This window comes from Prunus dulcis, chromosome 4 (genome assembly GCF_902201215.1).
Source record: "Prunus dulcis chromosome 4, ALMONDv2, whole genome shotgun sequence".
In the NCBI taxonomy this organism is placed as follows: Eukaryota; Viridiplantae; Streptophyta; class Magnoliopsida; order Rosales; family Rosaceae; genus Prunus; species Prunus dulcis.
Genome location: NC_047653.1, coordinates 14,043,497 through 14,064,749, shown reverse-complemented (window position 1 = coordinate 14,064,749; position 21,253 = coordinate 14,043,497). Strand labels below are relative to the sequence as shown.

The following is a 21,253-nucleotide window of genomic DNA, read 5'->3' as shown; positions in this document are numbered from 1 at the left end:
GTTAATATCATCAATGCCTTCAATGCCACAAATATCATCAATGCCTTCAATGCCACAAAATGTTTGTAGACGTTTTGATAAAATGATATTCTAAGCTACTCTAATATATAAGGAGGGAGATCCAACTCGAGTGAAAAGAGTGAACATATTATCTTGATAAATTGGTCTATCTTACGTGTCCGACGTTTTCGCTTTGAAATTTATCAAATGAAATTTGGTATTTGAATTTTTTTTTTTTTGGTTAAAGCCTGAATTTAACAATAAATAAATTTCATGAGTTCGATCAATGGTATAAACCTTTAGTAATCTAATAAATAAATAAAACATTTACGGGCATAAAATTGAAATTCAAATTAAATTATCGGGACGAAAGTAGAAACTCGTTAAACTATAGGGACGGGGATGAAAAGTGTATTCAGTGATCAAACAACAAAAACACAGAAAGAGAGAGTCAAAATAGGTCCACCTTGTCCTTTGTCGAATCCCGACCCTTGAGAAAATCACAATTAGGGTTTCTCTTGGTGTCTAAATCCTAATCCCGTCTCCTCTCTCTCTCTCTCTCTCTCTCTCTCTCTCTCTCTCTCTGTGCTCTGTCTCAAATTCCGACCCAATACGACAGTCGTGAAGAAATGGATCTAGAGGTGGTGGGCCGCCACGCTCTGTTCTTCGACGACGACGCCAGCGCCTCGTTCGTGAACTCACGCGACGCCCTCGTCGAGTGGAACTCGCTCTTCATCGACCGCTACGATGTTCGCCACCTCCTCTCCGGCCCTCTACCCCCTATCACGCGCCGACGACATCTCACGCGTTCATCCTCCTCGCCGCCGCCTCAACCTGATGCCGCTCTCGAGTTCGAGCTCGATCAGGAGCGGTACCTCGATTTACCGTCACCGTCTGAAGAACCAGAACAAGGTAAATTAGTCAAAATCAGTGAACAAGTTGTTAGCTTTTATTTTGAATTTAAGTAATTGTTTTTGTATTATTATAGTTTGGATTGGTCTGCATTGAATTAGTTAAGTTTTGGTTATTGAAACATAAGGAAATGATACTTTTAAGGGAAGAGAGTGGTGAAGCAATCGCTTTCATATTCAGGATTTGTTATTTGGTAGATATTGTATGGTTTCTGAGAAGAGGGATGTTGTAGAGGAAAATTAAGGGCTAAAAATTAGTGTGTTAAGATAGCACACGGGAAATAGTTGCATTAGTTTTATGCTTTATAGATGAATTTGCCATGCTGCTGTTTTGTTTGGTGCTTAGTAAGGTTTCATTAAAATCAAAATAGTTTTTGCACTTGAAATGCATTGGTTTTTGAGATTTTCCTGCCTGGTAATGTGGTTTTAACTTGCCGAGAATCCAATAAATATGTAAAAATTGTTTGGTTGCTACATGAATACAAACATTTATCTGCCTGAAAATAAAGAAGGGATTTGTGGGCTTAGCTTGATATTTGGCGTGCAACTATCAGATGGTAATAGAATTCATGGTGATTGAATTAAGTGTGAACTTTGCTTTATGAAGACCCCCCAGAAGAATATGCCCCACATAGACCTTAGGTCTTGATTCATTGGCCCTCTTGTTTTGTATCGCAATTGGAAATGAGCCAGATCCTGAGAAGAGGTGTTCTTTTCTTGCCTCGTTTTCTTGGGGCTGAGTGTAAGACTATGATTGAGAGACGGAGTTTGGTGACTATCTTGTATTAGTGCTATTGTTTTTGCATTATTTTTTCAGTTTGCAGGATGGAATATAATTTGCAACAGTTGCATATATCAGAGACACGAGTAAGAATATTTCTGATCTAACTGTAGCTTTTATTGTTATTTTCTTTTGCCTCCATGTTTTGTGCCAGTTGGCTGTGTGTATCAATGACGCCGCTTCGGGTAAAATTGATGTTTGTAAGAGATTATGATTATTAAGCCTTTTATGTCCAGATACAGGTAATGATCCAGAACAGGCAGATGCTGGTGGCTATCATACTGTTGGCTTCTCATATGGAAACCCAGATGAGTTCACTGAGCAGAAGAATAATGATACTGAGCCTGTTTTTCAACCAGCCTTTCCAGTGCCGGAAAGCTTAATTCAAAACCTTGTAAGCCTACTCCCTCATGTTTCCTATTTGTCTCTGTACAACTTCATATGACCTGGATATTATTGTTTGTTTGATAGTTAACAAATGCTGCCAGATGATAATTGCTAGGGTGCGTGTGTTATTCTAAGGCTTACCATGTCTAAGTTTCAGATGCTCGGAGAAGGCATGCGGTTCTTGTGACCCAAGGGGCTGTGCAGGTGGGATTAGGATTGTAGAAATTTACTGAATCTTTACTGCTTGTGAGCAAATTGGAAGAAACATATCTTGGTAGAGTTGTGTTCTCTGATATTTGTGGTTATCTGACATATGTGAGGTTCTGAGTGTTTATTTTAGGTATTCTTTTGCGGTATTTATTTGTCTTTTTATTTTGAGGTGAAATCTGCATTTGTGGAATTTCTCCATATTCTGAAAGATTTTTTTTTCTTTTCTGTTTTTTCTCCCTTAGCCTCCAACAGAAAAGTTACATCAGATCATTGCAAGAACTGCTACATTCGTCTCCAAGCATGGTGGGCAATCAGAAATTATTTTGAGGGTGAAACAAGGAGACAATCCTACGTTTGGGTTCTTGATGCCTGACCATCATCTTCATGCCTACTTTAGGTTTCTTGTCGATCACCAAGAACTCCTGGAGTATGATACTGATGGAAAATCTCTAGATGAAGAGAAGAAAGCTGATGGTGGGATTGACCAGACAGGTGGTGCATTGTCTTTGCTTGGTTCTGTATATGGGTCTGGAGAGGATGAGGATGGTATAATTGAGGATGCACCTGAATTGGGAAAGCTCAAGTCCGTCGAAGCTGTTAATGCTGTTAGTGCATCTGTTCCTCATGGATCAGAACAGATAGAATCTTCTGGAAATATAGCTGGGAAAAATGATATTGTTTCCAAGAGTCCATGTATTCCTTTGAAAGAAAAAGTTAATGTCATTAAACATAATCGCACAGTTAGCACAGTTAAAGGTGGAGCTATTAGTGGGACGAAGAAAGGGAGTGATGCCCCAGGATTGGTCTCCACTGCTGCCAATAAGTCACATGCTCCTGCTATGCCTAGCACACCCAAGGTTGAACTACCCATTTTGGAGCCACCGCCTGATCAAAAGAAAGTGGTTGAGAAAATAGTTGAGTTCATATTGAAAAACGGTAGAGAATTTGAAGCTGTTTTGATTGAACAGAATTGTAAACATGGAAGGTTTCTGTTCCTTATGCCATCCAACCAGTATCATTCTTACTATTTAACAGTTCTTCAAAAAGCTCAGGAGGTGCGTATGTGCTGATCCTGTAATGCCTTTAATGATTTTATGCTTTTTGATTGAGTTTCTTTTGATAAAAATGAAAGAATTATGGGTGCCTTTGCCCCCAAATTTGTGAATCATCCAGCTATTCTATTTAGGGTGCATATGTTCCTCTATATGTTGTCTTGTATTAGTAGGCTATTTTCTTAAGCTGCCTTGTGTTGTTTATCATTCATGTACATTTTGGATATCAGTTGGAAGTTATTAAATTTGTATTTGATAAGAAGAGTAACTCTCCATTGCACATAAGAACTGATGTACGTCTACCTAAAAGCCGTTGGGTTGCCAGCCTGCATATGGTTTACTAGCAATCCAAGGGTCTTTAAGTAGATGCAAATCTGTGTACATTGGAACATTGCTGTTTGTGAGAATATGTAAATTTGGATTTTGTGAGTTACCAGAGAGTTTGATAGTGGTAATTGTTTGAAGTCTAATTTTTTAGCGCATATAGAGGTTAAATCTATGTTGTGAAAATTTAGGTTTGTTTATGGCATTCTTCCTTCACATCCTTTGTTAGTATCTGATTGATTGATGCTGTATTGTTTCCATATTACTGATATTTATGACTGTCTCTTTTCCTGCAGTCCAAGTTACCTGGCAAAGGATTGGTTTCTGAGAAGCATGAGTCAGTCGGGCATGTAGTGGACAAGAAAACTGCTAAGGAAGGTGATACCGCCTCATCAGGATCTGCTGGTCATGATCTACCCTTTGATTATGACAGGAAAGAGAAATTTAAGATGGTAATTAGCAAGTTAAAGAAGGATGGACATGATCCGCCTTCTAAAGCTAGCGAACCTCAGTCTGGAGTCAGTCTGGATACAGCTGCAGCTATTCTTCAGGCAGCCACAAGAGGCATCAAGAATCCGGGTCTAGAGATATTCCCAAAGTCATCGAGTGGTATAGGTCAAGGCCATAGCAATGAGGGTGTGCGAGATTTGAGCTCAGGGAGTCTACATGCATCGCAACTTCAAACTTCCGTTCAAAAGGAAAATTTTTCTGGGGAGCCTCGCATTCCTGTCCCTGTTGCCAAGGCTATTGCAGAGACGGCTGCGCTTGCAGCCGCAAATGAGGCTGATTCCTCTGAAGCATCCTTGACCAGAGAGCAGAAACTGAAGGCTGAGAGATTGAAACGAGCAAAGATGTTTGCAGCCATGATAAAAAGTGGATCTGCACCATTGAAAAGTGAATCATTGCGTGGCTTATCGGCTGAACCACCAGAATCTGGGATTTCCTCTTCAGGTAATGAGGTTGTAAATCTTTCAGCCAAAGAAAGAGAAGGCAGTTCAGTTCCATTAGAAGCTGATATTTCAGATAAGGTTGAGGAGTTTGAGAAGAAGAATTCTGTTGATGATTGTAACGAGCGGCGATCAAAGAGGAGCTACCGTGCCAGATCTAAAAGGCATGAAGGAGAAGAAGAAAGTGACAATGATTTAGAACAAGAGGCAGAGGAGGAAGAAGATAAAAGGGGTCACAAACACTCAAGGAAGAAGCGTCGGTCTCATCATTCTTCAGAACATAGTAGGGATAGGCATAAACACAGAAGGCATTCCTCTTCTAAGGATGGAGATTCTCGGCGCCATCGTAAGCATGACAGTTATGATGATGAGAAGCATCGGCACACGCGGAGGAGGCATAAGAGAAATACCTCTGATGATGAACATCAGCCTCGAAAAAGGAATAGGCATGAGAGTTCCTCTGATGATGAGCATCGGATTTCCCAACGAAGGTATAAGCATAGTGACTCGTCTGATGATGAGCACCAGCATTATAGGCGGCGGCATAAGCACGATAACTCCTCCGAGGATGAGCATCTGCACCGCAGCAGATCGGGAAAGCATAGGAAACCCGAGCCTGAAAAAGAAGCGGATTTAGAAGAAGGGGAGATCTATACAAAGGTAGATCAATCAAAAGCTAGTGAGGGTGATCATGCTAATAGGGAAGCTTTTGTGGATTTTTCGAAGTCGCATCAAATTGGAAGAGCTCCATCCCATCCCTCTCAAGCTACTGAGGTCTCGGATGATCTCAGAGCCAAAATCCGTGCCATGTTGATGGCAACCTTGTGAGAAAGGCACGATTGTAGGTTTCATTTGTTGTAAAAACAGTTCAAACAATGTCTTGATTTTATCCATAACCCGAATATCATTATTCTGAGTTCGAACTGCAGACTGCTGCCTATCAAGTCCTATCCTAGCCCCTGCTCAGGACTGTTGTATCTTCAAGCTTTTCAATTTACAGAAATCCCAAAAATTAACATACATGTAGAACGGATCAATTGCATAATTTGCATCAAGTTTTTGTTATTCACACAAGCAAATTCTGTATGGTACTTATATCTCCGCTTATTTTATTAATTTGTTCAAAACCTTTTAAGATAACTGATAAATTTTTTTAATTAACAAAAGAAAACGAAGGTGGTGATTGCAACCATAGCTGGTATGTTTTGTATATAGTTTAGGTTTTAAAGAAAAAAATGTTTAAAAATTAAGGATTAAATAACTTTTTGGTCACTGGTTTTACATGAAAATTCAATTTGGCCACTGAAAAAAAAATCTAGCCAAATTGGTCATTGTGTTTCCCAAACTTTACAATGTTTAGACATTCCGTTAAGTGTAGTTTCTTTTTTTAGGAAGCACATTCAGTTTCTTTTTTAGGAAGCACGTTTAGTTTCTTCCTCCAACTCAATGAGTTAGGGTATATTGTGCTATTAGTGTTTAACAAATTAGGGAAAATCTTGGATTGAAATAGAAATTGTGAGGTATAAGGTCATGGATTGGATGCTATATTGAAGCCTGAATCAATTGAGTGAGAACTGTATTGTCACTTCGGATGACAAGGAGACGTATTCAAGGTGATAGAACACCAAAATATATTGGTAAGTTGTTGATTTTATTTTAATTTGGTTTGGATTTATTTATTTTTCTTATACCTCATAATTTTGATTTCAATTCAAGATTTTCCCCAATTTGTTAAACCCTAATAGCTCAGTATACCTTAATTTGTTGAGTTAGAGGAAGAAGACTGAAGGTTCTTTCTAAAAAATAAAAAATAAAAACTATACTTAATGAAAGATAATAAAATATCTATAAATTGTAAATTTTAGAAATACAGTGACCAATTTGATTAAATGTTTTTCTCATTGACCACATTGAATTCCAAAAAAATATTTAGCCTAAAAATTAATGACAAATTTTTTGGAACCTAGTATAATGAGAAAACTTAAGGTTGGAAAACTGGAAACCGTTTGCATAAGATCATATGCCAAAACCATTGGCTGTACAGAATTCTCTAGGAAGAAGAATGAAGAAAAGACAAAAAAAATAAAAGGGTCTTCATTAGTCAAAGGAGAGGACAGGTGAGGGTAGTTGGAGGAGGAAGCCTAGTCGGAAGAAGGTCAGTCGTGCCAAATCCGAATCTTAGAGTATCTATAGTGGAGGGTGTATTTTTGGGGGTGTAATGCCATTTTTACATTCCCTTTACACCTCTTGGGGGTGTGAATATGTTTTTTGCTCCAATGAGAAACGATGTAAATCCAAAGATGCATATTCGATTTGTTTGTGATAATTCTTTTATGTGTGTTTTTTTTGTATGTTTTAACTTTTTAAAATTAATTTTGTGCGTATTGTTAGATTTATTTTATTTTTCCAAATAAATGGACCTAAAAAAATTTAAATTTGGAGAACATATGATTTTACCTACAAACTAACAAAAAAATATCTATGTAGAAATCTGGGCCATTGGAAGTGCAATGCAAATTGCATGAAATCTAGGCCTTCCATTTTGAATTCCAATCCTTCTCTTTCTCTTTTTTTCTTGTGACTCCCACTTGCAAAGGATGTAAAAAAAGATGCAAATGTGCATCTAATTTTACATCTCCATGGTTGTGATGTATTTTCACAACCATTTACATCTTTCCATTAGAGATGATTCTGACTACAAATGGTGTATATTTAACATACACCTCCTTATACACCATCCCATTATGAATGTTCTTACTTGCATTGAGCACTCCAAATACCTTCTTCTTTTTTTTGGGTGCAGAATTACCCTTAAAATAAAATGGTACTTGAAGGCTAATAATGTCCTAAAGGAGGACTCAACCTTTGACAAAGTGAGATGTCCTATGCTTCTAGTAGGTCTTCAGCGTCAGAGTTATATTTGCGATCTTTGACTAATTTAGTTGGTCAAGGACCAAAACTTTGAAGTACAATATAACATATTGTATTAAGATATAAACAAGTAGCTGCCTTGAAAATAATGTTGCAAGACCGATTAAATTGTCTTGCCAATTGAGAGCTTGAGAAAAATGATATGTTCACTTATCGGGAATGGCTACGAGAAGAAAGATAATTATTTTAGTTAATAACTTTCCCATTTTTATTAATACATATGGAACCAGACAATATATGGGTCTCATTTTGAAAATAGTAATGCAATACCGTCAAAACTAGGAATTAGATCAACCAAGGAGGCTAGTTGATTCAATTCAAATTCCTTATTTTCTCTAAGTTCTCCGATTCCTTAATTACTTCTCTCATTCCAAGTAAGTAAACATGATTGGTGGGAATTTGGTCTAATAAGAAAACTCGAGTATTGTCTAGCTGTAAATTTTATCACTCTATGTTCAAACCTTTAACAAACGTGAAAGGCCTAATACAAATGCTTGCATATATGATTCAAGATTCCCATTTGGTTCGCGGAAAAGATTTGATGGGAATAATTTCTCATGTCTTTTCCCCAAGGTATGAGAAATTGAAAATTTTTTCCCCATGTTTTCTAAAGCTAGGAAAGTAATCAGGAAATACCACTTTATTTCATTTTCTATGTTTGTTTTGCATTTTGCATTGGAATATAAAACAAAGTTTGTTTAATTTTTTAATTATACCCATATGAAATCAAATATATAAAAAAAAAAAAAAAAGAATGCATTTAATGCTATATTATAATTCTAAATTGTTAATAGAGACAAAATGGTCATGAAAAATGTGCATTTAATGCTGCCCTATTTTCCCAAAGTTTCTCAGGAGAAGGGAAAATGAGAACATAAGGAGGGAGGAGGGTTACATTTTCCCTCCTATTTTTCCATGTGCCAAGCAACCGCTTCCCATGTCCTGAATTTACCAAACATGAAAAAACAATTGATTTCCTATCCTCAAGCCTCTTTTCCCATAAACCAAACGCAGAAAGTGGAAATTAAAACCACTTATTTCCTTTGCTTTGACAAAATTGTAACTCCTATATTAATTAATTTTGGTGATCCAATCCAACCCGACGGGGGCTCTTAATTTGGCCACCATCTTGGTCCAACCTTAGCCCCTATCAATAATGAATATTTCCCTACCAAATGTATCATAGGGTAGAGTACTCTTTTTCTTCAATATAATGTTTTTCTGCTCTCTCAATGCTGTCTTATTAAATTCCACCGTCTCTCACTACAATTTTTTCAAACTCTATAAACTTTTTCTTTAATATTCGACCTAACTTTTTCTTTGTGTTACTCTGCAAGTAATTGCATGCCATGCTGAATTGAATCTTATGTCAACACGGCAAGCTTTATTTGTTCGCATTTGGTAAGCATTTTTCTTGTTTATAAAATTAGGGCAAGCAAGCATTGAACCTCAACAAAATAATTTATTAGTCGGTCAAGTTTCAACCCCTTTTCTAAAAAATTATGCCATTAAATTTTATTTTTGATTGGAATTATGCCGTTGACGTTTGAGGTAGTACTTTGTGTTATGAAAATAATACAAACATTTAGTGGCTTTTTCAAAGTCATCACATATAACTCAGAGAAACGTACTAACTTTGGGATGGAAGAATAAATGGAAATATGAATATAAATTTGTTTTTGAGTAAATATGAGACACAACTAATGTGGGTATTTTCTTTTTTGCAATAAATTATGTTCGCCACCACTTGTTGGGATGATTCCTTTTTCTTTTCTTTTTTGGTTGGTCTGAACTTGTTGGGTTGATTCCATACAAGAAAGTTTTGTATGCTAATTACATATTTTACAATAAGAATAGCCACCAAAACCTTTCGCAAATTGTGGTAGAAATGGGGAGGAAAGGAGATCTTGCGATTGTTTGGACCAGGCTGTTAACACTGTTATGTTAACGGAGGTGTCAAAAAATTGAGATAGGTGACGGGGAGGACACAGGAAAAATGGGAACAAGAGAAGTGAGGAGTTAGGATTTTTAGATTGGAAAGAACAAAATTTATAATTTATAATAGTAAATGACTTTATAATCTTAAATGAGGAGGCCAACACTGTCATGCGCAATTATATTAAGCTTGAGGGGGCTATCTATGTGCAACTATATTAAGCTTGAGGAGGTGCACGAAGCATGTCTCATGCGATGCTTCTATGGCTTTAATTTTAGGAGGATATGCTATAAACTTTCTTGTGTCATATGTTAGGGTATGTTTCTTATCACTTTTGAAAAATAAGTTTAATTTCATCGTTTATAGAGTGAGATAATGAGAATAAACACCAAATCGATTAATAATAAATCCATATATATAACATATCAAACTATCTAACAAACACGAGCATCAATCTTAACTCTACAACCATTTAAAACTTGTGAGCAAGCTTTGCCAACTAATCCCTTTTAGACTTGTCTTTAATTAAGCGAAGGTTACCCATTTTGTAGTCTGACTTAAAGTAGTACATGTATATATATATAAGACTCTTTGAATGGACCTCAAGGCTGTACTTAATTGGACAAGTGACTTTCCCCAACTTATTAATCAAAAGGTGCCTAAAACCAGCCATATCAAAATCAAAAGGTTTCACAGCCATGCATGCAGAAAATAAAAAGTTGATTTTCTAGAGTATTCTGCAGTTTTCTAAAAGTGCAGTCATATTTATTCACAATTATACAAGCAATATGAGTAATTATATGTAGAGTGGTCCTAAAGTAGAACTGAATAGTTATTGATACTATGTAGTCTCTATTAGTTTGCCTCTCTTTCAAATTAACTTTCAATACTCACCAACCACAATGTCGTTGGTGCCATTCAAACCTCAAGTTTGGCAAAATCCACAGATTTTAAATGGGTTAGAATTTCTCATATTCAAGTTTGTGTTGTCTTATTATAAACGAAATATGATGAGAAATCTTTAACATATGTAACAAAAAAACCTTTTTAGAAAGGAGAATATGGACATGATTCAGTCTTAATGCGTCGGGCGGGGTGAGTTGACTGTTGAAAATTAATCTATATGATCATCCTTAATTTTCATATGATAGGCGAAGTCAATTATTTACACGAGCATATATAATAATACTTAAACTATGTAAGAATATTCAAACGCAAGCAGTTCAAGTGATTAAGAGTATTTATCCCTACATCAAGTGGTTAAAACACATTGACGTTAAAAAAAAAAAAGTACAGTTATATATAGAATACATCCATGGCACCATATTTTTTCCTTGAATAACTTTTGAACTATTTGTCATGTATATTGCCTGTATATAGATATATAATATTCAAGTCTAAGTCTGCTTAAATTGTTGGATGGTCTCCGATTCCATATCCAGATTCACATAGACAACATGAAATGAAAATGTGAATCCAGACTCACAGAGGATATAACTTTTTAGACTTTCCGTGATATTGGAACATTCTAATAATTTCTATTTCAATTATTACGGGACGGAGGCAAAGTATGAAAAAGTGAGAAGGTCGTGACCATATGAATCTAAGAGATAAGATAATATTGTGAGCATAGCATTTCCAAGTTACGTCTTTTTTTGTACTTTTGACTTCATTTGGATGATGCAATGTTGGGATATATATTCATCAAATTAAGACTTGAGACAGATAGCGACTTACTTTTCTTAATCAAAATTATTGATGGATTTATATATTTTTTTTAATGCATACACAAATGTGTACAAAGGGAATTTTGGGATCATATAATTGTATGATAATATGAACACTCATTTATTTATTTATTTTTTATGAAACTTGGAAACTTGATTAGCATTAGCCAAATATCTCATGTGAGGAATCAATTAGAGAATCAAGAAACGTGGCAAGTCGAGAGGAGAAATCACCAAACTCTATTTTTAAATCATAATATAAAAATGCTAACTACGTTTTTGTCGATTTTTGGTGATATTATTGGGAGAGAGAAATTTAGATACAGATCCTCATATGTTCGGTTAATGCACTTAATCATTTAAATTACAAGTCTCTTTACTATTGATCCAATTATTTATTTAAAAACTAAGGAAATATACACATTATCTTAATTGTAATTAGTCGCTATTCTATGAGAAATCATCATGCGCAATGGTAAAACCACATGCATGTTAGTATGATGCTACAAATTTACCCTAATCAAATTATAATAGGTGTACTATATTAGGTTTAGAAACATTATAGTGCTACGTGGCGTTATCAATCAACTCATGTTAGATTATTTATTTCTATTTATTAATATTGTACTATAGGTTCCTAAAATATAAACCATGTTGGTTATCCATATTATAATACATGTGTCGATAAAACGAATATTTCTCCACATCAAAGTTTCATCGAGTACTACCGTGACATACAAATTACTTTTGTTTTACATATTTTTCCTCTTTCAACCAATCCATTACGTATATACTTCATTTTCTCAACTGCTATAATCATATCACATTTCACTCGATTCATCGGGTGACTATATAATGACAATATTTGAATATTGGAACACCTTACCTCACCAAAATTACTACAATTAACTTCTTTTGTACGCCTTTTGTTTTCTTTGATGATTGATTTGATCCAAAACGAGGGCGGTCAAAGAAAACATAAATGGGACCCAGTATAGTCGCAAGGGAGCTTGGCCGTCTATATCGTTGACTCTGCCTTTTCCTCCCTGCACATGGATTGCGCCGGACCAATAGCCCCAATGCACATCAGGAATCAATCAAACTCACTTCTTTGACACACAACTACACACAACTACATACATTCTTGTATTTTCTCTCCAACAAAATTAGCAACATTTCTTATCTACCAGCTCCTTTATACTTTTCCTGAAAAATTTCAATGAGTTTTATCATTATCACTTGAAAATTTTCAATGAATTTTATCATTATGATTAAGCCCTAGCAAAATTTCCATGAATTTTAGGTATGAGATAATGTGAGGTTGAACGAAAACCGCCATAACAAATTGCAGGAACGCTTAAAAATATACCATTAGATATTATTCAATAATTTTAATGTTATAATACTTTGCAACCATTAGATGATCTCCGACCATCGTTGCAAATAGACGCTTTATTTCTAGGTACTTAAGCGAGTGCATTTGATCAGGATGTGCACTTCTATATCTCCTTATTTTTTCATTAGGGTAGAGTTGAGATGACCATTTTGGAATGCCAATAACACCTATTAGTGAAAACTAATTTTCCAATTTTTTTTTAAAAAAAATCTGTAATAATTAAGCATATAGGTCTTATTGACTTGTGCTAGTAACATGCATGTACCACCCTGCTGCTTTTATCCCTTCCCACAATTGTTCTAAAGGAAATGAAAAATAAAAAAATATATATAACAGATGGAAAGAAGAGTTACCCCCTCTCTCTCTCTCTCGCGAATGTGTAGCCACGTGGTGGCTTGACGCACCACCTGACCTCACTCCTCTATTCTCTACCATATTTCATGATGTTGTTGTATGTTAAGATCGATCTCACTCATTTTCAGCATACACATGTTGGTTGGTCTTAGTCCAACCAAACCCTTTTAAAGCCGAGTCTATTGCATCTCTTATGACTTCAAACTTCACTCTTTGGCCTTCGTTTCTCTCTCTTCTCTCTCTCTCTCTCTCTCTCTCTCTCTCTCTCTCTCTCTCTCTCTCTATATATATATATATATATATATATATTTTTATTTTTATGGACAAACCAAGACGACTGCCCTGTCCACAACAGCTCTCTTTTTCTTCTTCTTCCTACCACCAGCAGCAAACCAAATCCTTCACATATAGAAATAGACTGAATTCAATTTAAACCCTCCAAAACACCATTTCATTCATTTCTTACACAAACCATGGAATCTGCAGCTAGGGATCATTCGATTCACAACTGCAGATCAATCGAGCAGCCTCTACTTTCTCCGGAAACAGCCGTTGATCACGATCATCACGGGAAGCGGATTGTTGATGAGTTGGACTTCTTTGCTGATAACAAGGGTCGTCTGATGGAAATGAGAGATCAGACGGTTGAGGTTAAAGAAGAAGGCGCACATGATCATCACGGCGTTGGTCAAGAAAAGCAACTACCCGACGTAAATGTATGAAAAGTTCTAGTCATATAGTTCGTCCAATATATTTACCGAGTCTTTTTTTTTTTTTTTTTTTTTTTTTTTTTTCTTTCTTTGAATTTCTTACGCCACCTGAATTAGTGCTAATTGTTTTTGTTTTTCATTTTCATTTTTTTTCATGGTTTTGATTATTATAGACTGGTTTAAATCTTCTCACAACATACACCAGTAGCGACAAATCATCCATGGATGATGGAACTTCATCGTCCCATAATATGGAAGACAAGCATAGAACAAATGAGGTAGGCACGTATATATAAATGGAATATTTGGACAGTTTTTTTTTCTTTTCTTTCTGGGGCTAAATAATTACGAACTTTACGAGCTTGAATTACTATTAATTTTGGTGGTTCATTAATTTAGATGAATTAATATATATTCATGTGAGAAATTAATTTTGGGTTTTCATGCAGTTGGCAGTTCTTCAGGCTGAATTAGGCCGTATGAGTGTAGAAAATCAACGGTTGAGAGTTATGATTAGCCAGGTGAACAACAATTACCAGGCATTACAGGTGCAGATTGTGACACTGATGCAACGCCAGCAAAATCAAAAGGCTGATCATCAAACTCCAGAACAACACAAGGTATATGTGTATATATATATATATATATTAATCTGATTCCTTGACTACATAATATATATTATTTCTTTAATTTCACTAATATCCGCAACTTCATGGGTTTGCTTAGATGATCAATAATGGATCAGTCGTGGTAGAAGAGAAGCAGATGATGAACGGGTTCAACCATATTGTTCCAAGGCAATTTATGGATATGGGCAGGGCTGAGAAAGATGAGCTTTCACAGTGCTCTTTGGAAGGCTGCAGATCCCAAGATTGTTCCGGGTCGCCTCCACGAAACGACATCGTTGAGTCAATGGAGTGCGGCAAGAGTACTAGTCATGTACTTCACAGGGATCTTAGTGGAAGAATTAGTACTACTAATGGGGGAGAAGATAGCCCTGACCAAGAGTTTCAAGGGTGGGTTCCTAAGAAAGTGTCCAAGATGATGAGTCCCAGGGACGTGGATCAAGCCTCATCGGAAACCATGTCCATGATTAAGAAAGCCCGCGTTTCTGTTCGGGCACGATCTGAAGCGTCCATGGTAAGAAACTATCATATAGTTGAGATTTGTTTGTCAAACTGTATACATAGACCATTGATCGATCATGTTGATTCTCATCTGAATGTGTGATACAGATTATAATCTTCAATATTAGTAAACGTATTATAAAATTAATTGGAAAACTCGGAAAGAAATGTCTTCTTAATGAGATGGGTGTGGACAAATTATGCAGTACATATATATTCAGAAGCAAGTACTTTTCTGATCATTTCAAAGCACACCTCAATAACCCAAACAGAAAACAGGAAATTAAAACACACGTGCTTCATCATCCTAATATCAAATTCTCTTGCAGATATCTGATGGATGCCAATGGAGAAAGTATGGTCAGAAAATGGCTAAAGGAAACCCATGCCCTCGAGCTTATTATCGTTGTACCATGGGAACTGGTTGCCCAGTTCGCAAACAGGTACATACTCTCTTTCTTGTTCTTGGGTTAACAAGTACATACCTCTTTCTTGTTTTTAGATTAACAGTTTGACAGCATAACATGTTAATAACTGGACCTAATTGGAATCGTAATTGACAGGTGCAAAGATGTGCAGAAGACCGAACAATACTTGTAACGACCTACGAAGGCCACCACAACCATCCACTCCCTCCTGCTGCAATGGCAATGGCGTCTACAACATCAGCAGCAGCATCAATGCTACTATCAGGCTCAATGCCTAGTGCTGATGGCCTAATAAGCTCAAACAGCTTCCTGGCAAGAAGTGCCCTACCAAACTGCCCACCAAGTTTGGCAACACTCTCAGCTTCAGCTCCATTTCCCACTGTCACATTGGACCTCACTCGAACTCCAACTTCCTCAGAGATGCCACTTGGCCAGCCAAACCAGCTGCCTCCAAGTAGTTTTCCTCAAAACATGATGTCTATGCCACAAATTCTAGGTCAAGCCCTTTCCAGCCAATCGAAATTCTCGGTTCTCGATAGCTTTCAGGGATTGGATAGCGCTACACACTCATTGGCTGACAAAGTCAATGCAGCAACAGCGGCCATCACAGCTGACCCTAACTTCACAGCGGCTCTGGTAGCAGCCATCACCTCTATCGTTGGCAATGTTCATTCAAACAATAATACCAACAACAATGTTACAACAAGAAACAATAGTGACAGCAATACGTGAAATTAAAGTCGTTTTCTTTGGTAATAATAATAGATGTGCACAGTTCAATTTTTCAATATTATCACTTGAGATTAATAAAAGATTCTCATTGATTCAGTATCTTTTTAATTTTCATTCCAATTTTCTTTTGAATAAAAGTGATAGTCTAAGCTAGAACCGAGAGGGGGATTTCTCAAACTATTAAGAGCACTTCCACCCATCGTGCCATGGCAAAGGGCAAGCACTATTCACGTGACTAGTGCCTGCCCTAGCAATATTTTTTATTTGCTTTTTCACCCATTGTCATGGCAACCCAAGGACAATTACTATTCACATATGATTAATTTTATTTTTATGTATGAGATTAATAATAAAAAATTGCTAGGTATGTATAAAAAAAATATTCTAAATTTTTTTGGTAATTTTTCAGATTTTTTTCGATTTTAAAAAAAAAAAATTATTCGCTGATGTCAGCGCTCTCAAGCAACAGTTCGGGCTTTTCTTGCCTTCGGGCATGCTCAATCTCAGTGGAGCCCACCATCTGCCTGGGCTGAATTTGTGAGATGGGGTGGGTTTCTTCAATTTGGGGGGGCCTTTTGCTGAGGCTGGGTTTTGTGGTGGAAGTGCTCTAAGGTGTTATTGGAGTTCGAACCTGAGACCATTTGTTTACAAATCAAGGCCCCATACTAGAGCATTGACATTCTCATTTCAATTTTCAATTTTCAATTGAGGGATACATATTTACATTTTTATTCAAAAGAAAAGCGTATGTCAAAGAATTTTAAAATTAATAGCCCTTATTCAAGAAAATATGGGAAGCTCAAATATGACAACGAAAGTTTTGGAATTTGTTATAGTGAGTGGAAGGTTTCAACAATACACAAACACACATATATATAGTCCACTAATTTATTTTTTACTTTTCCCTTCCCTTATAGAAGACAAACAATTTTCTCATAAAATACATAACTTACGCCTATGCCAATTGCCAATTGTATTGTAACGAAAAAAAAGAGTCCCCAATTGCGGTAGCATGATACTAATGAACCCAAATCATGCAATTGTTTGTAAGTCTCTCATAGATCAGTCATACCAATACAATTTCGTATCATATCAATCGTGTTGGCATGCATGATTTAAAGAATCCAAATCTTGCCTTGTTTCATGAAATTTTTTCACATCCAGAACCTAATTTTTTTTATTCTCATAGAATTTAGTTTTGGTTCTTCTAGAGAATATAATGGAAAGTTCGACAAAAAAAATGACATTCTTCATGGACATTAATGAGGAACAGTTTCGATCTCTTTAACTACAAGAGTCCAAGATATTGTGGTCACTCACCGTTGGATATTAATCCAATAGTTCAAAAAAGTTTCTTAAAATGAATGCAAGAGTAAGTGAACCGTTGAATTTACATCTAACGGTGAGTGACCACAAATCTCTTGAACCCCTGTAATCCAAGAGATCGGGACTGTAATGAGGAATTTAAATCAAAGAAAGGCCAAACTAGTATAATCACCCAAACAACCAAGGTTTAGTTTAAGGGAAAATTCTACAGCAGGCCTGGTGCATGGATGCGCCCACTGTTATAGACCATTACATGAACAGTTGGTGATGTGGAGTTATCCACACCGTTCAGTTAGTTAGCGGTTAAATCAGTAAGACATTTGAAATTGAGTTAGGGGTGGGTTTCTCTTTTCCCTCTCTCTTCGAGTTCGACTCCTTCCAAAGTCGCTCCTCTCCTCCTTCTGTGACGACGAGACAGCGCCACCAACACAACTCATCTCCTCTCAGGTATCTCTCTCTTTCTTCTCCATAATTGTTTCTCTCATCTCTATATCTCATGGTCTCTCAATCTCTTTCCCAGGCTTCGTTTCAAAACCAAACCCATACCAAAAATCTCAGCCCCAATCTAAACCCCCATTTTGCTCGATCCCTGCCGTCTATCTCTCTCTCTCTCTCTCTCTCTCTCTCTCTCTCTCTCTTAATCGTTTCAGCCTTCACTCTCCGTCTCTCACTCGATTCTATTTCTCTATAGCTCTGTTTTGCTCTCTCTCTCTCTCTCTCTCTCTCTCTCTCTCTTAGATACGAGCACCAAACTTGGGTGGGCACAAATCTGTGAGCGATGGGCATCCTTTGAAATAGAAAGTTTAGGGTTTCAATTTTGTTAAACTGAAACCATCTTAGCCAGAAAGTTTAGTGATGGGCATCCTTATGGGCATCACTCTCCCTATGCCAAAAGATAATTTTAATTATTCAAGGTTTGAGTTTTCTAATTTATATTGTAAGTTTTAGGTTTTAATTTTGCGCTATGGTCTGTGCAGGTTTTCAACTGTTTAATTTGTATTTGGACCATTAATTTGGAGACAAGGTGAGGATTTCATATTAGTAATGTCAGCTTCTCTCTTATCTCTTCTGTTTTTCAACTTGAATTTATAGAATTAGGGTTTGTTTGCTGTTAATTTGGTGCTTTTGTTCTAATTGAGCTGTAGGAGGTTTGTGAGGTAAATTGAAATGCTTGATAGAGGATTTTAGGGGGATGCATGATGTTGCAGATATCATTTTGCCTTGTGTTCTAAAATATCTCAGCTGCTTGGTCTTTTAACGTTCTCCTTGTGCATATGATTTTGTGCGTTTGAAACCCAGGCTGTGAATCAGTTTTGGGCTTACTTGTGATGATGAAATGAAATCTAGGTTGATGGGGGTCAGATTGTTTTTTTTCCTTGGGCAGGATGGGGTTAATTAGTATCTCTGTTTTTCATTGTTGATGTTACGTCTTGTAATAAACTCTACCAATTAGCTTATTTCAACAATGTTAAAAGTGGTTTGGTTACTGTTGATATAATTTTTTGTAATAAATTCTGATGAAATAGGCAATACATTAATTATAATTGCTTTCTTTTGAGATGATTGGTTTTCTATGGTGTGGCCCTTTTTTGGGTCTGCAATATATAAATTTATGATAATCTGGTTTCAATTTTTTTTCCTCTGTTTTGGTATGTTTTTAGTGTGAAATTACATCTTTTTCTCTTTTGAATATAAATTTGGTCTGTTTTTAGTAGCTCGAAACCAGTTAAAGTTCGAATTGTGAATGATGAGATTTCCATTTAATTTGAGGGATAAGTGATTCATGACCCTGAAATTATAGTTTTAGGAGCTAAATGCAAGGATATATAATTTTTATTGCTCAAAATTTTCGACCTTTGCTGTTATTATGTTGGTATTGTAAAATACTAACAATTTGTCTCTCTCTTTTTTTTTTTTTGGGATTCACCAGCAATGGCTGAAGAGGCAGGTATGTTTATGGTTCATCAAACTGTTGGCAGTGTACTATGTTGCAAATGCGGTATCCCCATGGCACCAAATGCTGCCAATATGTGTGTCAAGTGTTTGCGCTCTGAAGTTGATATTACGGAAGGTTTGCAGAAGCATGTGACCATTGTTCATTGTCCAGAGTGTGATTGCTACTTGCAGCCTCCAAGAACTTGGATCAAAGCCCAATTAGAATCAAAGGAGCTGCTAACCTTCTGTGTTAAGAGATTGAAGAATTTGAATAAAGTTAGGCTAGTTCATGCCGAGTTTATTTGGACTGAACCTCACTCCAAGAGGATCAAGGTTAAGTTGAAAGTTCAGAAGGAGGTTCTTAATGGAGCAATACTTGAACAATCATATGTTGTGGAGTATGTTCAACAAGAGCATATGTGTGAGTCTTGTTCAAGGGTTCAGGCCAACCCTGACCAATGGGTTGCATCTGTGCAACTCCGCCAGCATGTTTCTCACCGACGCACGTTTTTCTATCTCGAGCAGCTGATCCTGAGGCATGGTGCTGCTGCTAGTGCCATAAAAATAAAGCAGATGGAACAAGGTATCGACTTCTTTTTTGCAAACCGAAGTCATGGTGTGAAATTTGTGGAATTTGTTGGTAAAGTTGCTCCAGTAAGGAGTCGCAGTGACAAACAGCTTGTTTCCCATGATTCTAAAAGTAATAATTATAATTATAAGCATACATTCTCAGTTGAGATAAGCCCCATTTGCCGTGAAGATTTGATTTGTCTGCCTCCCAAGGTCAGGTCCAGTTTGGGAAACCTCGGTCCTCTTGTGATCTGCACTAAAGTGACCAACAGTGTTGCTTTGTTTGATCCTTTCACCCTGAGACATTGTTTCCTTGATACTGATCAGTATTGGAGGTATTCCTTTAAATCTCTACATACAAGCCGGGAGCTAGTGGAGTATATAGTGCTTGATATCGAGATTATTTCGCCTGAAGTTAATGTTGGTGGCTCAAGGTTTGCTTTAGCTGATGCACAAGTTGCTCGCGTCTCTGACTTTGGAAAGAATGATACTATTTTCAATATTAAAACACATCTTGGCCATCTTTTAAACCCCGGGGATTATGCTCTTGGTTACGACTTATATGGGGCTAACAGTAATGACGATGAACTAGAGAAGTACAAGGGTCTAGTCATTCCTGATGCAATTTTAATAAAGAAGAGCTACGAAGAAAAGCGACAGAAGAAGCACGCGAAGGCTCGTCCATGGAAGCTTAAATCCCTTGGCATGGAAGTTGATGATAAAGCTAAACTTGATCAAGAAAAGGTGGACTCTGAGTATGAGCAGTTCTTGAAGGATCTGGAGGAGAACCCTGAGATGAGGTTAAATATATCATTATACCATAATGAAGAGTACCGGCCGTCAGAGAGGGCATCCATGACTGATGGGGAAGATGCACCTTCTGTCCCACTTGAAGAGTTGCTTGCTGACCTTGAACTGCGTGATGACGAGGATGAGGATGATAGTAGCATGAGGGAGTAAATGAAGAAAAAAAGAGAGGTGATAATTGGTGAAGTTTATCAGAGAGTAGTTTTTATGAATCTGGTTTTCCTTTCTACTTAGATGTTTAAAATTATCTTTCATATGCTGTTTCCTGCTTGCAACAGTGGCTGTTTTGCAACGTAGAGTTGAGTGTAGGAGCCATTGCTTGTTGGTCTTTATTGTAGCTGTAACAGGGTGGTGAATGCACAATTTTGATTTTCTCGCGATCATATTTTATTGTAGCTGTAAATTATCATTAACTGAGAAAGAAATTAGAAAAAAAACTTGTCATATCTCATGGGGTATGATGCTAATCATCTGGCTGATGCTACTGTTTCCACTGATTTTCATGCTAGTATATTTAATTCCAAGATGCCAGTTGATACAATCTACCCTAACTTATTAGTACTTAGGATCAGTTTCAAAGTCCCATCTAAACTACAAGCTGATGCAAATATGGCCCAACTTGTTGGTACACTTGAACAATTCCCTAGCCCTCTTGGGTCAAC

The 21,253-nt window shown here is 36.7% G+C and overlaps 3 protein-coding genes across 3 annotated transcripts; all 3 read left to right on the top strand.

Annotated features, from left to right (window-relative positions):
• The first annotated feature begins 442 nt into the window (after positions 1–442).
• LOC117624355 (splicing factor, suppressor of white-apricot homolog) lies at positions 443–5,677 on the top strand. Its single transcript, XM_034355551.1, has 4 exons — positions 443–912; positions 1,929–2,086; positions 2,532–3,344; positions 3,962–5,677. The coding sequence occupies exons 1-4, from the start codon at positions 630–632 to the stop codon at positions 5,438–5,440; spliced, it is 2,733 nt and encodes a 910-aa protein (XP_034211442.1). The 5' UTR covers positions 443–629; the 3' UTR covers positions 5,441–5,677.
• A 7,631-nt stretch (positions 5,678–13,308) lies between these two features.
• LOC117625819 (probable WRKY transcription factor 31) lies at positions 13,309–15,991 on the top strand. The gene is made up of 6 exons (XM_034357387.1): positions 13,309–13,672; positions 13,840–13,944; positions 14,116–14,286; positions 14,393–14,806; positions 15,123–15,236; positions 15,357–15,991. Exons 1-6 carry the CDS (start codon positions 13,430–13,432, stop codon positions 15,951–15,953), a joined length of 1,644 nt encoding a protein of 547 aa, XP_034213278.1. The 5' UTR covers positions 13,309–13,429; the 3' UTR covers positions 15,954–15,991.
• A 1,620-nt stretch (positions 15,992–17,611) lies between these two features.
• On the top strand, positions 17,612–20,974 carry LOC117626681 (60S ribosomal export protein NMD3-like). Its single transcript, XM_034358485.1, has 3 exons — positions 17,612–17,726; positions 18,257–18,303; positions 19,210–20,974. The coding sequence occupies exon 3, from the start codon at positions 19,212–19,214 to the stop codon at positions 20,742–20,744; it is 1,533 nt and encodes a 510-aa protein (XP_034214376.1). The 5' UTR covers positions 17,612–17,726; positions 18,257–18,303; positions 19,210–19,211; the 3' UTR covers positions 20,745–20,974.
• Positions 20,975–21,253: the final 279 nt, after the last annotated feature.